Consider the following 19133-nt stretch of genomic DNA (forward strand, 5'->3'; position numbering starts at 1 on the left):
CGGTGCCATTTCTGCATTTATAACCCATCCTTTAGCAGTAAAACCACGCCAAGTTTATTAGTACCATGGGTTATGTCCATGCACAGGACAGAAAGAGAAGTATACTCCAAAGCATATATCTTCATTGTAGAACCACAGAATCATTGGAAAAGACATCTGAGATCAAGTCCAAGCACTAACCTAACACTGCCAGGTCCAACACTAAAACACATATCTAAGCATCACATCTACACATTTTTTGAACACTTCCTGGGATAGTGATTCCACCACTTCCCCAGGCAGCCCATTACCATGCTTGACAACCCTTTCAGTGAAGAAATTTTCCCTAACATCTAAACATCTCCTGGCACAACTTGAGGCCATTTCCTCTTGTCCTGTGTCTTGTTACCTGGAAGAAGAGACTGACTCCCACCTGTCCACACCCTCCTTTCAGGCAGCTGTGGAGCAGTAAGGTCACCCCTGAATCTCCTAAGAACATCAATCCTACACCCAGCCTCCCACGCCCTGGTCTGCCTCTCAGGGAGCTTCCACTACCATCTGTGCAGAGGCAGAGATTACCCAAGTTTGGCATTTCACAGAAGATATTTTCCAAGCAAAGCAGACAACAGTCTCGGAAGCAGAGGAAGTGGTCACATTTTGTCCCTCCAGAACTGCACTGAATTCATGTTTTGCTTTCAGAGACACTTTTTCAGCACCACAAACTGGAGTTGGATCGCACAGGGTCAGTCAAATATCTGCTGTTTCCAGTGGGCACTTTCACATCATGCACAAGGCAACAGAAAGAAAAGAACTTCGTCCTCCCCTCACCTGGATCAGCTCTGCAATGCAGACAGACCACTGCACCATTTAAGAAACCAGTACAAAATATATAAATATGTAGTTCTCTAAGACTCAAAAGGAAAACTGGGGGAAAGTCTTCCTTCCCATATACAGGATTTTGGAGTCTAATCCAAAACTTCTGTGCAAGGAATGCAGGCAGTGCTGCTCAGAGAGCTGCTGTCTGTAGGGAGAGCTCCTCAGGCCTGAGGCTTTTCATGGGATCTGTATTTGCTGGCTCCCACAAGTCATTTAATGCTGCCCCAGTCTTGACAGCCTTATCTTGTTAATGAGGTTAGTGCATATGCATTAAAGAGGAATTCATATTCTTTACATGTTTCCCTATCTCTCTCACAACCTAACCAGTTGTTTGCCCTGTAGCTTGAAAGAAACAACTCTTCCAAACACCTTACTGAAGATTTTGGTATTATGTAAAAGCTCTATCTGCCTTAAATTAAGAAGCAACTTTTGATTTCAGTAAGCAGTAAGGTGCCTTACAGAGTGCAAAAGAAACAAGTTCATTTTGAGGGCTATCCTTCAAGCCAGCTCTTGCACTGCAGCTTTCCACTCTCAACAGCTCCTGAAAGTCACAGCAAGCTCACATAAAGGTGTCACACAGAGGTTCTTCTCACTATTTTCTCTTCCTAGAAAGCTTCCAGAATGCAGCTTACACAAACAGCTGGGAAAGTTCTTCCCTCCTGGCATTACACAAATGCTGAGAAACTGGCAGCTTATACAGGGAAAAATCTGCTTTCTGAAACAGAATTTGGATGAACGGTATTTTCTGTTTACAAAAGAACATATCTTTCTGCTTTGTTTGACATTTTTTCAAGATTCTGATCATACTGGAAATGCTGTCAGATGATCTGTTTTGCTCTCTCGAAGTGAGATGAAATTCTTCAACAAGAAACCATTCTATCAGTAGCTTATACAATAACATGTATTAAATATGGTCCACTTTCCTGACCATAACAATGTTGTTAAAGCAAAACGTTTGCTGAAACAGATGAACTTTTTTTTTTTTACAAAACACGTTTTATGATCAAATCACAGACCAAAATACGCTGGGTGTTTAATGTGAAAATACATCAAAATCCAAGAACAAGAACATGAACTGTAAAACGAGAATATCTGCTGGCAAATTTCAATAGCAGCAAACAAAACCCACTTGTTTTTGTTTCACAGCACTGAATTTTTCTATTCCCACTCCCTTCTGAGAAATGTAGTCATCAACTTAGGCCTATTTTTTTGCTAATATACAGATAAATGCTCTAACTCCTTCCTCATTTTTTCCATCTTTAAAGTAAACATCTTTATTTTCTAAAGCCAGAAATGACACATCAGAAAAGTTTTACTGTAGGATAAATTTTAATGCATATAATGCATCAACATGCTACACAGGGAAAAAAACCAATTATAAGTAATACCAACAAAAGAGGGGCTCAGTGAATCCAAGGGAAAACATGAAGGCAGTGGGTAAATAACTATTGTATTGCACTGAGGATGAAAACTAAGAAATAACCTCATCTTGTTTACCATTATAACTTTAAGAATACTGTATAAAATATTTGTTGTCGAGATCATTTCTTCACAGACTGACCTCCCAAAATATATTATGCACCCTTCACGAACCTTTAATTAAAAGAAAATTAAATTAAAAGAAAAATTCCTCTCCAAGTGCCTACTGTTTGCAACAGTTTGAGTTTTGATGCCCCAAAGGCTCACCGATTTTCACACCTAAAATCAGGTGGTTTGATTTTATAAGTTTTGAAACAGTTTATTAAACAGAGAAAAGCCAAATGTGAAATATCATTGTATGAGAAGAAGGAAATGAAGGCAACAGAGCACACACACAGGCTGATAACAGCTTAAGCAATCAGCTTAAAGAAGAAAGGGGAAAGTGCTACAGTCAACATCTAATGGCTTCACTGGCCTCCGTAAAAGGAATTAGGGGTCTCTGCTGTCTTAGTAAGAAAGTTCCCCCATTAAAAAGAAAACCCATCAAAATGAACATCTGATTAACTGGAAGAACAGAACTCCAATGTGCTGCTGAGAGCTGCAGGCAGAATTAGCAGTGCCAGAGATGCTGGGCACACTGGAGCCACCCTGCAGCTGGGTGCTCCCAGCCACACTCACAGTGTGCCCTGGGCAGATGAGAGCCCTGGGCTGACTCCAGACAGCGAGATCAGGGCTGGAAATGCTCCTCCTCAGGGAAGGGGAATGCCAGCCACAAAGCAGAACATTTCCTGCCACCCTCTCTTCGTTGCTGAACAGCAGGGAAAGAAACTAAATCAAACCCAGTAACATGAAACAGCAGGAAGAGGGAGGAAAAGAAATTAACTCTTTTGCACAACAAAGTTATGTTGTTACACTGTTAAACCAGCTCGTCCCTCCCCAGAGCTACAGCAGGATGTCTGAATTCACAGCAATTTCCATAGACATCCAAAGACCAAAGAATGAGAGAAAAGTGGATACTGCTTGCTGGACTTTACACTTGCAGGGTGCTGCCCTTCCTAGCAATACGACCTACTTTGAAGAATACCACCACTCTTCACTTATTTGCCTAATTCAAAGAGATAACAGACTCATCATTCATCATCTCTCAAAGCAAAGCACTCATGGAAGGTTCATTATTCAGGAAGAATTTCTACTCAGTAAGTAGCTTGAATATAAAACCTCCACACTGAGGATCAGCATCTCTACTGAATAGTGATCTTTATTGCAACACAATGGTTGCACTGAACACTGGTGTGTTCAGACCTGCTTACGAGAATGGAAGTTCTTGAGTTTGGTCTTTTTACATAAATGTAAGCAATTAATTTAAAATCATACCAATTTCATAGATCCAGGAACCACTAACAAGGTATGAAAGAGATTTGTTTAAATGACAGAAAGCAGCCTTGACCAATTCTGGATGGAAACAACGGAGAAGAAGGAAAAAATTTCATAGGACTGCTTATTTTCTCAGAAAACTTGGAAAATACTCACTTGCACAGTTAAAGTAGGTAATTTTTGGACCTCATATCATCGAAAGAGATGTGATGCACTTAGCCTGCTAATATTATTTATCAAAATCAAAGTGAGAATTTGTTCAGAACCTGGGATAATCTTAAAGCTTAACAAAGGCAACTGAAATTGTTCATCATGCAATATATAACCTACAAGACCTCACATAGTGAAATGCACACAATAGGAAACTTTAAACTTAAAAATGGGAAACAGTATCCTTGTTTAGTGTCAGTTGAGGACAAAAAAGAAACAGGTGTTTTCCCAGTCAGGACTGCTAAATTATACAAATCCTCTAAATCCTCTACATTTATTTTAGATATACATATCATACAAATGAAAATAATACATACAATCAATTACTAGTGCTACAAAGAACTACTGAGGAAAGCATTATTTTCAAACAGTCACAAAAGAATTAATCCTCAAATAAGTTATCCTTCAAAATAATGCTACAGTCTAGAAGAATTTAATTACAGGTCACAATCCATAAATGGTAACACTGCTTTTCTAGCTGTATATTTGATACTGCTATGTTCATATAAAGTGAAGTTCTTCAAAAGAAAGCACCAACATTCTCCCTGTATTTGTGTAGAGTTATTTGTAATATTTCACAAACATTAAACTGGCTCTTCTATTAGGATTTCCAGTCTCTTATACAAACTGCACCACACATATTAAGATAATGAAATACAGAATAAATTCAATGTGTTTAAATAAAAAAGGGAAGGGAAAACAAAAAGAAAACATTTGGTATTTGTTTGGATAAACTATCTGCGGTTCCATAACAACAAGGAAGGGAAATAATTTGAATCTGTACAGATCAAAACCAAACAGCCAACATAAATTAACTCTTAATATTTTTCATGCTTCATAGCAGGAGTCTGAGTCTGTAACTTCAACAAATATTTCAAAATAATCTCATCACAATATAGCTAATGGTCCAGGACACATTTAATTTGATGCATGGAAATAAATGGAAATAGTAAGTCAAATGAAGAGCAGATGGTCACTCTAAACACTTCATTACCCTCCAACCCTTTTATTTCTAATGCAGAAAAAATAAAAGAATAAAAGAACATTTACCATAGTCTGCACTGGAAAACAAGTACTAAAAGCCCCGTTTCTCAAGTATTTAAAATACCAACCCAGAAACACTGTGCATCCTGCTAGCAGCTGTTGAGTTCATCCTTCTAGCAAAAAAGGAAACTATTTGTACTTATCCTTATCCATCTATTTACTTTGCAAAGAGCCTAAAAACTCAATGATGTGTATGTTCTCCCTCCTCTCCACCTCCTGTCCACATCATTTGACTTTTCAGGTCCATTCTTGTTGCCCCATGTGAAACCATATATTTTTAAAGTATGGAGGTTTAACCTTTGAATTAATAATTTCCCCAGCAGCTACCAGTGTTTCCTTAATGTCAGCCGTACAGATGTTCACAACAAGCTGTCCTCAACCTGCACCATTTGTGCCCTGGCAGAGGGGGCACAGAGGGGTGAGTCAAGCTGCCTGAATGAGCTGCAGAGCCAGCCACAGCCTCATGGCCACAGCAGGGAAATTAACATTTCCTGGGAAAGGAACAGGACTGAGGGGTGTTTCAAATTCCTGACAACTGCAGGAAAACACAGAAATTTTCTAAACGAATAAGAGGGAATAGGACAGAGAACTATGCTCAAGCCCCAGATCAGAAGGAAGCAGACCTCTAATGCTCTTCAAAGAATGCCTTCCAGAAGAGATCCCTCACAGCTTGTGTAGCTAGCTGCTCCTGGGAAGAAAATAAAACTACTTTTACAGACTGGGAAAACAGAGTCAAGTAAAGGAAGACCCATGAAACTAAAATAAACCTACTCTTATAAGAAGAAAATTCATTAGGTATCATGCTGGTAATACAGATGATATCCACACAGAAAAAGTATAGATAATCACTCAAGGAGAAGATTGCAAATGAAAAGGGAGAGTTGAAATGGTTGGGAATTTAACAACAGAAGACCTGAATTGCAAAATGGACCTAGTCTTGAAGAAGGTGAGACACTAAACAAGGCCTCTCAGAGAAAGTTACATAAAAAAGGTGTTTACAGAGGGATTGCAAACAGGACCACAAGGAAGTACATGAAGACAAAGCATATGCAGAAAAGCAGGAGCAGAGACAGCTGTCCCCTTTCTGTTTCAGAAAAGAAACAGATGAACAATAAATCCCATACTTTATATATAGTTATACTGTTACTCATACAGTCTCTTCAGCTTTTTTCTTCCTGTACCATCTTCTGCAATCCAAACAAAACTAGTCCTCTGCTTGCTCTTACACATGTACTGCACTTCCAAAGTCTCTTTGCTCCTATTTCTTACCTCATAGGAACTTTTTACATGCTCAGATGTTCTTTTTCCTTTTCATGACTCCTACTAAGAGCCCAAAGCTACAGGCTTGCCACCCAGCACTACAGGCTAGAACAGAACCACTGGAACAAAACCCCAAAACATATTAGACATGCACTTGAAAAAAAAGTTTCTGTATTGTCAAATTGTTCTGTAAGTTTCCTTCTTATGGACCCTCTCCCTTCAAATCCATGGTGGTCTTCAAAGCTTCTCCAAGGTTTGCTATCAGACAGGTAAGCCCAGGGCAAACATCTGCTATGAAATGCATTTTTGGGCTAATAAATGAGAGCCACACTGACTTTTCACATGGTTACTCTCCTAAGCATAGCTGTCTTCTAGTCCACTGCTAAAAGGCTTCTGAACAAATGCATACAACAACCTTATCCTCTCCCTACCTCTCCAAACACGTAAGCTCTCCATCAGAGAATTAGTACCAGGTGCTCTTGCTTTTGCATTACACTGCTCTCATCACTGGCTTTCTCCCCCTCCCTGGCTGTCAACTCTTTGCAGCAGCACTCCTGTCATCCTGTCTATCTGTATTACACTGAAAAATTGTATTGGTTTTCATTAATAACTAATGGAACTCACAAGCAGCATCTCTTACTTATGCCAAAACAAAACGCTGCTTTTTGTCTCCTTATTCTACTATGTACTCCCTTTTCTACTATGCTTCTTTTATCTGCTGTAGATTTATTTGGGATGTTTGGCAAGCACATCAAGGGCCAAAAATTCTCTCTTCTCTCTCAAGAGCCTAATCTCATGCATTTCTGAAGCATGGCTGCAGTCATGTTTGCACACCCCATCTCACTTTTCTCTCTCTGGATCTGTGCACGTTCCTGATTCTGTATGTGATTGTACTGTGAATGCCTTTCACACACCTCCCGTACACACTGCAGCAATGCATCAAGGCATATGGGACAGGGATAACATAATTAAAGGTTATTACCAGCAGACAACACATTGAGTTCCAGATACAGCTGCTTAATCAGAGCTGTAGGGTACTCAAAAGGCATTTCAACGTGAACTGAAGAAGCAAAAATATCCAACCTCTTCATAAACTGATCAGGCTCTGTTGGTAGAAGGAAATTACTGGTGCTGGTGCTCACAGGAGCTCATGAATATGAGAGGCCTTTCCCTTTCCAGCGTTGCAAATATGCTTTTAACATTTTCCAGCAGGTACTCTAATTCTATGTTGTTGAAAGGTAACTTCTGCATAAAGAAGGCATATTACCAATTTTATAAGTGATAAAAGCTTTAAAGAATTTATTAAAAAATCCCATTACCCATGTGATGTAATATATCTGTCAGAGGGGGGGTGTATGTATGTGTAACTCCTTAGTTAGGAAACTCCAGAGCAGGACCTGAATCCAAGTATCTACATGCATATTAGAGCATGTCTCTAGAGATAATATTCATGAAACATTATTGGGAAGTCATATAAGATATGAAAGAAAGAAAAAAAGAGTTGCACTTCTCTCCTGATATCAAGTCAAATACACTAATCAATAAAACTGAGATGACTGCTCAAGAGTTAATTTAACATTTATATTTGATGTAAGCATAGAGGCCAGACAGCAATTTTTGCTATGTTCATGTTACCCCAATAAGAAAAGAATACAACACACAGCAGATCAGAGATTAGAAAACAGTACTGAAGAACATTTACTATTCCTATCCTGAAGTGTTTCCATAGCAGCCAAAACAATTATTAAAACAGATACACCAAAAGGATGGCAAAGAAATAATATAAAAGCCATTCATCTGAAAATAATCCACAGATTTGAAGAGTGATATTTGAGTTGTTGATTAATTTAGCCTTAAACATTACATACTTTCTAATACATCACACAAGTCTTTGTAACAGTCTTCACAGCAGCAGAGGAATTTATCAGAGCAAGAAGATTTTTAGAAAGAAGTATTTATAACAGACAACATGTTGACTGCTGTGGATTCACATCACAGAAAATGTAAGGTATCTCAGATCTGCTTTGCAGGATGAGGATTTTCATAGTGGAGGAAGCTTATCATTTGCTTCTTCTTTTATCCCACTTAAGACTACAGAAAGCCAAGAACACTCTAAACATTCTCCTCCTGCCCTCCCACAATTTATCAGAAAATACCGTTTTCAACAGCATTAAGCAACATTAATTCCTGCTACTCTTGACAGTCACACTGAATAGCCATCTTTCATATCTGCCCTTTAAGCTTTCAAAAGATGCACCTAATTAAAAATCAAAGGCTCAGCTTTTAGAAATGTCAGCCATCATGCCTTAGAGTTAAGAAAAATTTGGCTTTTTGGTTTTATCTGAAAGCTATCTATGTATTAACTAGCAGGCACCATCACTGCTGCCTAAATGTCAATGCTCTCTCCTTGCATTCTTTCTGTAAGAACACAGCATCACCTACAACCAGTTCTTCTTTCATCAAAGTCACGAGTCCTCCAGAAAAACCGAGGCTGGATTGTTTTGGCAACAGTGAGCAAGTGGCCTTCCATCTACCTACAACCAAGTTGCAAACACTGACCAGCTACTAGCTTCCAGTGTAAGTGAGAGTGGAACACAAAAGAGGTTTTACCACAGTCTGTGTATTTCTTTTTACCACCATGGTAAAAAGAAATACACAGACAGACATGTGTGAGGAAGGAGGGATGATTTCTAATGGAAGTGTTTTTCTCCTTGCATCAGTTCTCATCACCGGATTTCAGACGTGCAGACACGTGGTGTCAGGTCAAGAAGAAGTAATGACACCATTTATGTTCCCCTTCCCATGGGAAATCACCCCACAGCAACAGAACTGGTCAACTGCCACTCACTCCTGTATAATAGGACCAACCTTAATAGCATCTCATATACGATACAGGGCCCTGAGGGGCTCGTGGGTTTAAAAAGCCATCCAGTGCATTATTCTGTTTAGAAAGAATACTTTTAAAGCAGATTATTCTTGCCCTAAGAGTGAAGAAAAAAGCCAGCATCATTAAGCAATCCTTGAAATTTCATGCAAGAAGCTGAGTATAGAAACCATTATCCAGGGGTATCTGCAGTGCTCAGAATAATCTTATGTTGACATTTGTGTGGGGGCAGCTGGGTACAAAACAAGTTTGTGAAAGCCAGAGAACACCTACAAATGAAAGAGTACACAGCACAGAGAAGGGCGGGCTAGCAGATGGGGTAGTCCAAGGGCAGAGCACATGCAGTAAAAAGAATAAAGTGCAAATGCTCCAGTAGAAAGAGGGCGTGGAAGCACCAATAAAGAAGGAAGGTGACTCTAGTTCACTACTGCTATACAGCCTAGAGAAGAACTAGCTAAGGAAGAACCTGGAGATCAGGATAGATCTCTGCTTCTGTTACCACCATAAACTAACAAGAGCTTACAAGACATGTACTTTCTGATACAGACACTATCACACAAATTATAGCATTAACCACAAAGACAATTATCAATTTACTGATGTAGGATTTATTTTTTCAACCGCCCCACTTAAAAGAAAACACTGCGGCAGAACATGATACATTTAATATGGACAAAAGTTTCAGGGTTTCAGTTTTATTGGAATATTAAAAAAAAATTAAACAATACCTAAAAGGAAAAGAACTCAGAACCTTTTTTTCTGTGTGTACATAGCTAATTTTCCTCCAGTCATGTCTTTTCTGTCATTCCTCCACACAAGCAAATAAACCCTGTAGTCTTTGAAATTCAATAAACCTTTCAATTACTTCTAAACAAAGTCTTAAAGATAGCCTAAAAAGTTGTAGTTGCAAGAGTATCGTGTTCTAATATCAACAAGTTCCTTTTTCAACTAGAAAGGCAAGAGGGGAGCAATGTCAGCATGAAGAGCACATTTTATAGATGCCAGTATCTCCTGAAATAAGCGCTTGCAAACACAATCAGCAGCACAGTGAAATCCTCTGCAATCGTCTCTGTACTTGACTTCATGAGTAAGCTGTTCATTGGTGATGAAGCCCACACTCCCTCCTTTCGATAAAATTTGAGCTAAAATGAAAGAAGCACCATACACTTTTTTTAAGAGATGCTACTCAATTCATTCAGCTCAACCATCCCATACCTCCGCTTGTGAGTATTAAAGCACGTTCTGTTTCACGCCCTGTTCCCATGAAATCTAGACCTGCAAAGCTAGGTCTAGAAACTTTACTGATCAACTTCTATAAACGGTGCAATGCCTCTTTCAGTTTTTATAACTCTCAGTGTGGGTGTTACTTTCTGTTAAAGAAAGGAAAAAAAACATGAGGAACGGAACAGTTTTTAATCCTCAAAACACTGACAGCTTTTACATGCTCCAAAGTCCTCCATCACTTTAGTGATTTGGGTGAAAAAAAATACCAACTTCTTACTCTGTCTTTGGGAAGCTGAGCTACAACCACCACATGCGCAGCTCACATTCTGAGAGCACTGGCAAGTCTAAACTTCATTTGGAGGTCAGTTCAAGCAAGAATGCTCCACAGCTTCTTTACTGGGCCAAGCAGGTATGTCCATATGTTTTCAGCACTCAAGGACGATGAGCGTCATTACCTCACTTTCTGATCCTACAAATCCTCAGACCATCTTAAACGGGCTCTACAGCAAAATCTGCCCTTTGACAAATCAGAGAATAACCTTAAACAAAATATTTACCAAGCTTATTGACATAGACCTCTATAAGTAAACCCTTAGCACACTGATAACAATCATCAACTCCACATTATAAAAGATTTGTGCTGAGATGCTAAGAGGAGTGCAGCAAGTTGAGAAGGAGATGTGAGGAGAGGAAATATATTAGCATTTCAAATATCCAGAAATGTGCAATGTAGTCTGTAGGCAAGGGAGGCCTGATAGTGCTGCAGCAAGTATCTCTAGGTGGCTCCGTTCACATACTTCACTTGTAAGAGTCTTACTCAATCTCTTCTGTTTCTTTCAAACAGAAACAATAGGGTTGCCAAATTCCATGTTTTAGTGAAATGATGCCAATATATACAGATGACAGCTAATATGAAAGCCACCTAACAAGAGTCTAAAGGTACTCTGAAAATACCCTCTCTTTTATATTGCTGGAGATTAAAGCAGTGCACAATTTCTCAAGCTGTTACACTCACTATTACTAAGTTCTCCCACCTGTTTTTGAAGACCAAGCTTAATGGATGGTGACTATTTAGGTTGAAATGGAATGAAGATTAAATGCTTTTCAAACATAGTAAACTTCCCTACTATTTCATGGGAAACTTGGGTTTCAAGAGGGAGGAAAAAGGTCAGCAAAAAAAAAAAAGGATGGGTGGTAAGTACTTAGCAGTTGTGAGGAATGGAAAAACCAAAACTGCAAATTACCGATACACACCGTGCAGCTGCATTTAAGAGCGATAAAAGGACACAGAACGGGTTTTGGGGACACCAAAACACCGACAAACACGGCCCGACCTCAGCGAGCAGGCACAAACAACACACGCACAGCCCCGCAGGCCAGCGCCGTCCCTTCCTCATTCCTCATTCCTCCTGCACGGCGGCGGGAGGGGAGAAAGTTCAGCGCCGGCATCGGCCCCGCACCCGCGGGCCGGCTCGGGCTGCAGCCCCGGAGCCGCCCGGGCTCGCCCTGACCCCGGCCCCGCACCCGGGCGCCACGGGACGGGGAGAGCGCCTCGGGCATCCCGGAGAGCCCTTCAGCCGGCCCCGGCAGCGGGGACGGTGGGAAACAACAACTAAGGAGAAGAAGGAGGCGGCGACCCCCCGAAGACCCCACTGCGGCCGCACCTCGCTCTGCCCGCGGCGCCACAGGTGCTGCGGGGCTGGGGGCTGCGAGCCCCAGCCAAAGGCACCGCTGCCCCGCAGAGGCTCCGTTCTCCCCCGCCCGGCACAACGGGATGCCCCCCTAGCCGGCGGCGCCGTCGGGCGGGCTCAGCGGGCAGCCCCCCGCACCAGGCGGGGAAAGGCACAGGTAGCGCCCGCACCGCCGGGAGAGGCAGCGCTGCAAGGGGCTGCTTTCGGCTGCGCAGGAGGGGAGGAGAGCGGCTGCCCACCTCCCCGCTGGCTCCGGGGAGAGGGAAGAAGGGCGCAGACGGCTCCCGCCGGCAGGACGGGGGCGGGCGGCGGTCATGGCGGGGAGGCGCGCCGCGCACCTGGCAGCAGGTGCACGCAGGCGGAGACGGCGGCGAGGGCGCCCGCGGAGGGAAGGACGAAACTAGCGAGGCTTTCCCGGAGAACGGCGCCTGTTGTGCGGCCGGGGGGGGGCACTCGCAGGTGCCTGTCGCCTGGGAGGGGGGGACGATGCGGAGGAGGGGAGAGGGTAGCTGCAGGCGCCGTTTTGCAGGCGGCGGAGGTAAGCGCGCACTACTCACCGGCAGCTCCACGTTGACTTCGGTCCCGTCCAGGAGAAGGACGCGGCACTGCAGCACCGGCTTGCTGCCGCCGGCCGCCGGGATGTGGACGGGCGCTCCGGCGCTGTGCACGACCCCTCCGGGGAGCGGCGAGGAGGGGAAGGCTCCCGAGCCGACGGCGGCGGCGGCCGCTCCTCGCAGCCCCCCGTCCCGCTCGTCCCCCTCGCCGCCGAGCCCACCTCGCCCGGCTCCGCGCCCGGCTCCTCGCCCGTAGCGCTGCATCGACCGCCGGCCAAAGGTCCTGCGCAGGAACCGCAGCATCCTGGGGGCGCCCTGCCCGGCCGCTCACACCCCCGAGCCCGCAGCTCCGCGCCCGGCCCCGCGGCGCCTCCCAGAGCAACGCAGCAGCGCCGCCCGCCGGGAGCCAGCCCGCGCCGGGCGCCGGCCGCGCCGCCCCGCCGCCCGCTCCGCCCTCTGCAGCGCCGCCCGGCAGCGGCACGGCGGGGCGGGGCGGGACGGGACGCCCCTCCCGCCGCCGCGCACCGGGGCGTGCGGCGGGCAGGGGAGCTGCTGAGGCGGCCACCTGCGGGGAGGCCGGGGCGAGCGCCCCGCAGCTCGGCTGGGCAAGAGGCGAGCCCCGCCGCGCTGCTCCGCTCCTCTCCTCCCCTCCAGAAACAGCCCCCGGCTCCGCGGGCGCTGGGGCGGTGTCTGCGCGACGGCAGCCCCTCGCCACCGCCCCCGGGCCGGGGAGGGGAGAGGAGCGGCGGGGGCGCGGAGCCTCCTTTGCCGGCCGGGCTCGCCGGGCGGCCCCTGCTGCGCGCCGGGCTCTGCGCGCTGCCCCCGCCCCGCGTCCCTCCCGCGCCCGTCTGCCGCTCCCGCCCCTTCGCACGGGCGGGAGAGGGGACGGGGGAAGTTATCTGGAAACAAAAAAAAGGCAAGGAGGGGGGGATGGAGAGCTGGGCGCAGGCAGAAGGACGGATCTCACCTCTGTTGGAGGTGGCCGAAGCGGCGGATCCCACCTGCAGGAGGAGGAGGAGGGCATCGCGCCGCCTCTCCCGCCGCCGCCTACATCCCCCGTGCACAGACACGTCTGCCCGGTGCGTGGGAATGCCCCCGCGTTTGCCTTTGCCATCAGCGCGGTCTGGTGGTTTAAGGAAACCGCTGTGAAAACTTGGCCCCGTGGAAAAACCAGACCCTCCCGACCGTCGCGGGGTTTTACTGCCTTTCGCTTCCGTAGGGAGTACGGGTTTGTTTATCTGTCGCAGCAAATCCATAGGTGCAAATACTCTCACGGTCGCTCTGCCAAAAATTTAAGTATTTATGTATTCTGGCTCGGGTGGGAGCGTTTTTGCTGAATTGCCACGTATAAAGTACTGGACGTGAATCATGTCTTGCAGAAACAATCAGTGGGGCTAATTCTGTTACCCTATGGTCAGATGTGACCCGAAGAGCTTTGAACTGAAATAATTTGCTGCTTCTAAAGTGTGGGTTTGGGGGATTTTTTTTTTTCTGCTGTGAATTTATTTCTCTGCACCTCACTTCCAGGCCCGTTTACACAAGCATTGTCCTATTAGGTATTCAGAAAGCCTGCCAAAATGTCTCAGCTTGTCATTTTTTTATTGAGACTTGATAGTATTAGGTAACTGCCTGCTGCTTCTGCATCCTTTTCCATGTTCCTTCAATGCCCTGGATCAGGTCTTGAGGTGTCTCATCAGCCAAGACCGTCACTAAACTGCATGATCTTTGGCAGAGATCTACCTGCAGCCCTTCTGCACTGTATGCTTGCATAAAAGCTTTTATAGAAACAGAGTGGAAAAGTGCTAATCTCTGCCTGCTAATGCTCACAATCAAAAGTAGACGCTTAATACAGATTATGGGTTTTTTCTCCATTTTTTTCCTTGAATTAAGAGCAGAATTTAGATTTTCTTTCAGATCCTGAATGGTGCACCTTACCTTGGGGTTCTTTCACTGCTTTGAGCACTGTGAAGATATCCCAGTCCCATAAAGCTCGTTTGCATACCACAAGCAGCACAAATTATCTTAAGAGTTGGAAATTCAGCAGAAATACTCTTGTCTCTTGAGGGAGCTACAGCAATTCTGGTGCAAAGGAGAGTGGGGTAGAAGAGAGGTCTTGCCTCACTTGGGACTGGACTGGCAGAAAACCGAGCAAATCTTTTTGCCGTGCTAAAAATCTTTTTTACTCTGAAGCTGTGAGACTTCAGCCCTTTGTCTCTTTCAAGTTCTGTCATGGAAACAGGAGTCTGGTATTTTAAAATGCAGAAACGTAGGCTTGCTTGACTTACATGAGAAGCACACCTGATACAGGCCAATGGCCATACCCCAGGGGCAGTCCTGTATTTACAGAACTGCCATAGGGATGCTGGGGTCCCATTAAGACTCATGTTAAGAAATACAAAGTAATGCTCACAGTAAAGCATCTTTTAGAAGGAGCTGGTGGTGGGAGGAAATAAAGCTGGTTCCTTAGTACCCAGCCTCTCTTGGAGTAAAACAATTCCACCGTTATTTTGTCTCATGTTACCAGCAGAGCTATCTTTAGCTGTGAAACAAAAACCTTGAGCAACCGTGGTACTGAGGATGCCTTGAGAAGCATTTAAACTAGCATTTATATTCAGATTTCTACATAAACGTTTTACCCATCTATATCCTCTCTATTTTCAGATGGACAGGTCCTGAATGGGTTTGGTTTGCTGGCACCTGTCCTGCAGTCCCTCCTCAAAGTGCTTGCAACTTGCTTGCTTTCCAATGAGAGACGCAAGCTGAAACTGCCATGGTCCTCACCTTTACTGTAGTTAAGGGCATTTCCTTTATATCTTTATCAAAATAGCCTTGCACTACAACATCAACTTCCCACGGAGTACTCCAGTCTCCACTGGAAGCCATGATTTGATTACTGCCACAGGAAAGGTGGTGACATAGGCAAACGATTTTTCCTAACCCCTATGGAAGTTCTGGTAGCAATCCCTGCAGGTAACCAGTCTTACCCATGGCTTTGCCACGGTGCCGAGCAATCTGTAAATGGGAGAGCATTTACCAAAATCCTTCCTGACATTGGTGGTGCAGCAGCAAGATGGGCAGTCTCTAACCATTGGAACCCCTGTTGCTGCTTGTTCCTAAATAACTACATAAAGTTTTGATAGATACAATAATAACTACAGTAAAGTTTGACTTTATTCTTGCTCTTTCATTCAGTGTTTTAGTTTTGTTCAATTCTTGTCTGGAGGTTTTTGGAAAGCTTGGAAATGGAGGCAACCACGTCATGGGGATGGGGGAGCAAAGCCATCGACAGTTCTGTGAAGAGACTTCTCCTGCACAGGGCATGCATGTGCTGCCTGGACATCAGAGACCTCTGTCTAGTTTTACTTTCTGTCACTGCAATCACATTTATGGATTTTTCTTGGCCTGCCAGACTTTCACTAGATCTATGCAAAGGAGTATTCTAAATTTAATTTACATGCAGCTAGAGTTTCTTTTTCTGCATTTTTGGAGAAATGTTATCTTTACTGAGTAACTTAAATAGGCTTATATTTTGCAAGGTTCTGCCAGGGTGTGTTTTGTTACAGTCATTACTTGGAGCAAACTTACATATACAGATTCAAAGAGCAAGTATTGGTGCAAACCCAAATGTCTATGTTAATAAAACGGGGAGGGGGGAAAGAAAGTTGAGAAGTTATGACATAAATTCACTCAAGCTTTTGGATATTAATTTTCTGGGGCTGTTTCTCTAAACACATAAATCAAATTAGATTTTTTATTAAAAATTTCATTAAAGGAGATACTTTTCAGCATTAGCACTCATTCCATTACAACATTCATGCAGCAGCTGGCAGTTCTATCTGTTTATTTTCCCCAAAAGCATGTCAGTTATATGAGCAGGTCTAATGTCACTGGTTTTCAGGATTTTATATATCCAGACACAGATTTAGAATAAAATACAAAAGTAATTCTGAGTTATGTGGCTAAGGATAATTTGCATTTCTAGTCTATCTTTCATCTAGAGAGATCCTAAAGCACTTTCATTTCCAAAAAGGAAAATTATATGTAGAACTATTTTACTAGCACTGAAATGCAGCAGCTGTTTAACAGCCCAGAAAAATACTAAGACTCTCTCTCCTACAATTGTAATGGAAACATGCCTTTGAATAGGCAGAAAGTTTCCCCAGTCATAGGGCCATGGTGCTGGAGCTGGTGGATGAATTCCTGCAAAAGGAATTCGTGATCATAGGTAGTCAGGACTTTCCTTTATCATGTTCTACTCCAAGTGTTTCAAAAGTTCTTCATTAAGAAAAAAAATAATACTTCTCCATTTAGAATATCAGTGTTTCAGTAGACATGAATTGTGGCAGCTATTGCTGTTCATGTTAATCCGTATATACAGAAAAAAATTCCTTTTTTTTTTTGTCAGAATAAATAAAATAGTAGCTCACTGAAGAATAAATGTGTCCACTCAAAGAGCTGGTTTTGTATATCCAGAGAGGTTTGTTCATAAACATGTAAGAACAAAAACCTTTCCATTAGAAAATCTACAGAAAGAAAATGTTTCTTGAGGAGTGAACACTTTACAGTGCCTCCCTTCCATCTAATAAGCAGGTTCAATATGACTTAATCATATGTCCTTTCCTTTAGTAAGGATTTTATCAGTTTTGTACTGACTTCAATGCATAGAAATAATATTGCATATTATCTATATTCAAACATGATTAGGTTTAAAGCATTAATGAGAAAAGTTTTCAATGCTTTATTAAATTGCAAACATAACAGGTGCTCAGCTGAAAAAATTGAGGCATCTTTCCACTGGTGAGCTGTTTTGATATTAATCTTTGGTGAGCCTAGAAGACTGCTCAGAATGTTACCTATAAGCAATCATCACATGCTGAAAGAGTAAAGTTTTCTGGGAATATTTTCTAACCATAATTATGCATCTTTTAATGCTATTTCCACTGAAAATAGATAGCCATGGCTTCTTGTGCTGTGCATAAATTAATAAGGTCTAAAATTTGCAACAAAAATACCTTTGACTGACACTGCAATGCTGAATGATACCTTGTATAGGTCTGATGGGCAACAAACCACTTATGAGAACTGCTGGAAACTTTCAATGCATATTAAAAATCAACTGAGCAATAAAGCAAAGGTGAAGGTTATAATAAACAAGCATCACATTAGATGTGGTTAATTAAAATAAGCATAAGTCAGATACTCTGGGTACTCCACTGCCTGGGTGTTATGCTGGTGGCAGAAAGGAGATCCCCTCCTCTTTTGGAGACTTCAGCTCTTTACCTGTTGAACTGTTTGAGAGAATAAGGAACAGGAGGCAGCCAGGGCACTGTAGTTCAAGAGGAGGAACTTGTGGGAGGCAAACTAGTCAACAAATGAAGAGATGAGTCAATGAAAGTAAGTATTTCTAAGGGAACAAAAATGGAAAAGAAACAAAAAGGAAAGAGATGAAGCCACTGAGGCTGCTGAGTCTGTTTATTTGTCCTGTGCCTACCAGAGAAAACAGGAAAGAAAAATCCAAACTGAAAGACTGAACCATTGGTGCCAATAGTTTAAATAAATTTTTTTTTTAATCAATTTTTATTTCTACTCTTACATTATCTATCACAGGTTTTGCTGAAACCTGAGGGATATGGACCCAATTTGTTACAGAATCACAGAATCACCAGGTTGGAAGAGACCTTCAAGATCACTGAGTCCAACCCATGCCCCAACCCCTCAACTAAATCATGGCACCGAGTGCCACATCCAGTCTTCTTTTAAACACATCCAGGGATGGTGACTCCACCACCTCCCCAGGCAGGAGGACGTACTATGTTGTTGACATACTATGAAGTAGTTTCATAAAGTAGAAATGTTCTGTAACTCTTGTTTTTTTTAGAAACTGCATTTTCCTAAACAGCAAACAGCTCATTTTAGGATGTAAAGTAAATGTTCATTAAAGTGTTATCTATATCTGATTGATAATCTGAGTATAGAATGAAACAGCATCATCTATTTCCTAATGAACTCTCTTGTGTGTATATGGACTTTAGCTTCCCAGATAGATTGTCAGACACAAATGCAAATTTATCCCAGTAAAAAAAGCAAAATCTATTATAGGATGGGAAAGCAATATCTCTTCATAATATGTGACCTGGATGGGAAAATCTTTGAGAGATTTTGTGACTTAACATCTACTTGATCATTAAAGTTTCCTGACATGCTACTTTCCTACTGAATTTGTGGGGTTGTCGATTCATAAGAAATGCAGCACCAACTGAAGGAAATCTATTCCAAATCCTTCTCCTCTCCTTCCCTTCCTCCATCAAATATTAATAATGTACATGTGCTGTCAACAGAGACTCCTTCTTGCCCAGCATTTTCCTCTTTTTATTGCCAGACACTGTGCTGTGCACACACTGTCCTGTGCCATCTTGCAGTGATGGCATCAGAACACTCTAACGTTCTTCTGAGTCTGTTTTCCTTCTCACATGAATGGCTTTTTATTTAACAGTATTTTTAGTCTCTCTGGATTCTCTGTCAGATGATGGCAGTGTAAGGTGGAGAGACAGACCACAGAAAGGGTTGTGATGTTGCCAAAGGGTAGAAAAGGGGGTTCATATCAGCTTTATCTTGAGA

General features: G+C 43.2%; 1 protein-coding gene across 2 annotated transcripts in view; it reads right to left on the minus strand.

Annotated features, from left to right (window-relative positions):
- The window catches only part of EPB41L4B (erythrocyte membrane protein band 4.1 like 4B), a 164714-nt gene extending 151808 nt beyond the window's left edge, over window positions 1-12906 (minus strand). For both annotated transcript variants that reach the window (XM_030943783.1, XM_030943782.1), the window contains exon 1: window positions 12519-12906. In XM_030943783.1, the coding sequence (XP_030799643.1) occupies window positions 12519-12818 (300 nt within the window). In that variant the 5' untranslated portion in view covers window positions 12819-12906. The remainder of the gene's footprint in view (window positions 1-12518) is intronic.
- Between the last annotated feature and the right edge of the window lie 6227 nt (window positions 12907-19133).

Source organism: Camarhynchus parvulus, chromosome 2, assembly GCF_901933205.1.
Source record: "Camarhynchus parvulus chromosome 2, STF_HiC, whole genome shotgun sequence".
Classification (NCBI taxonomy): Eukaryota; Metazoa; Chordata; class Aves; order Passeriformes; family Thraupidae; genus Camarhynchus; species Camarhynchus parvulus.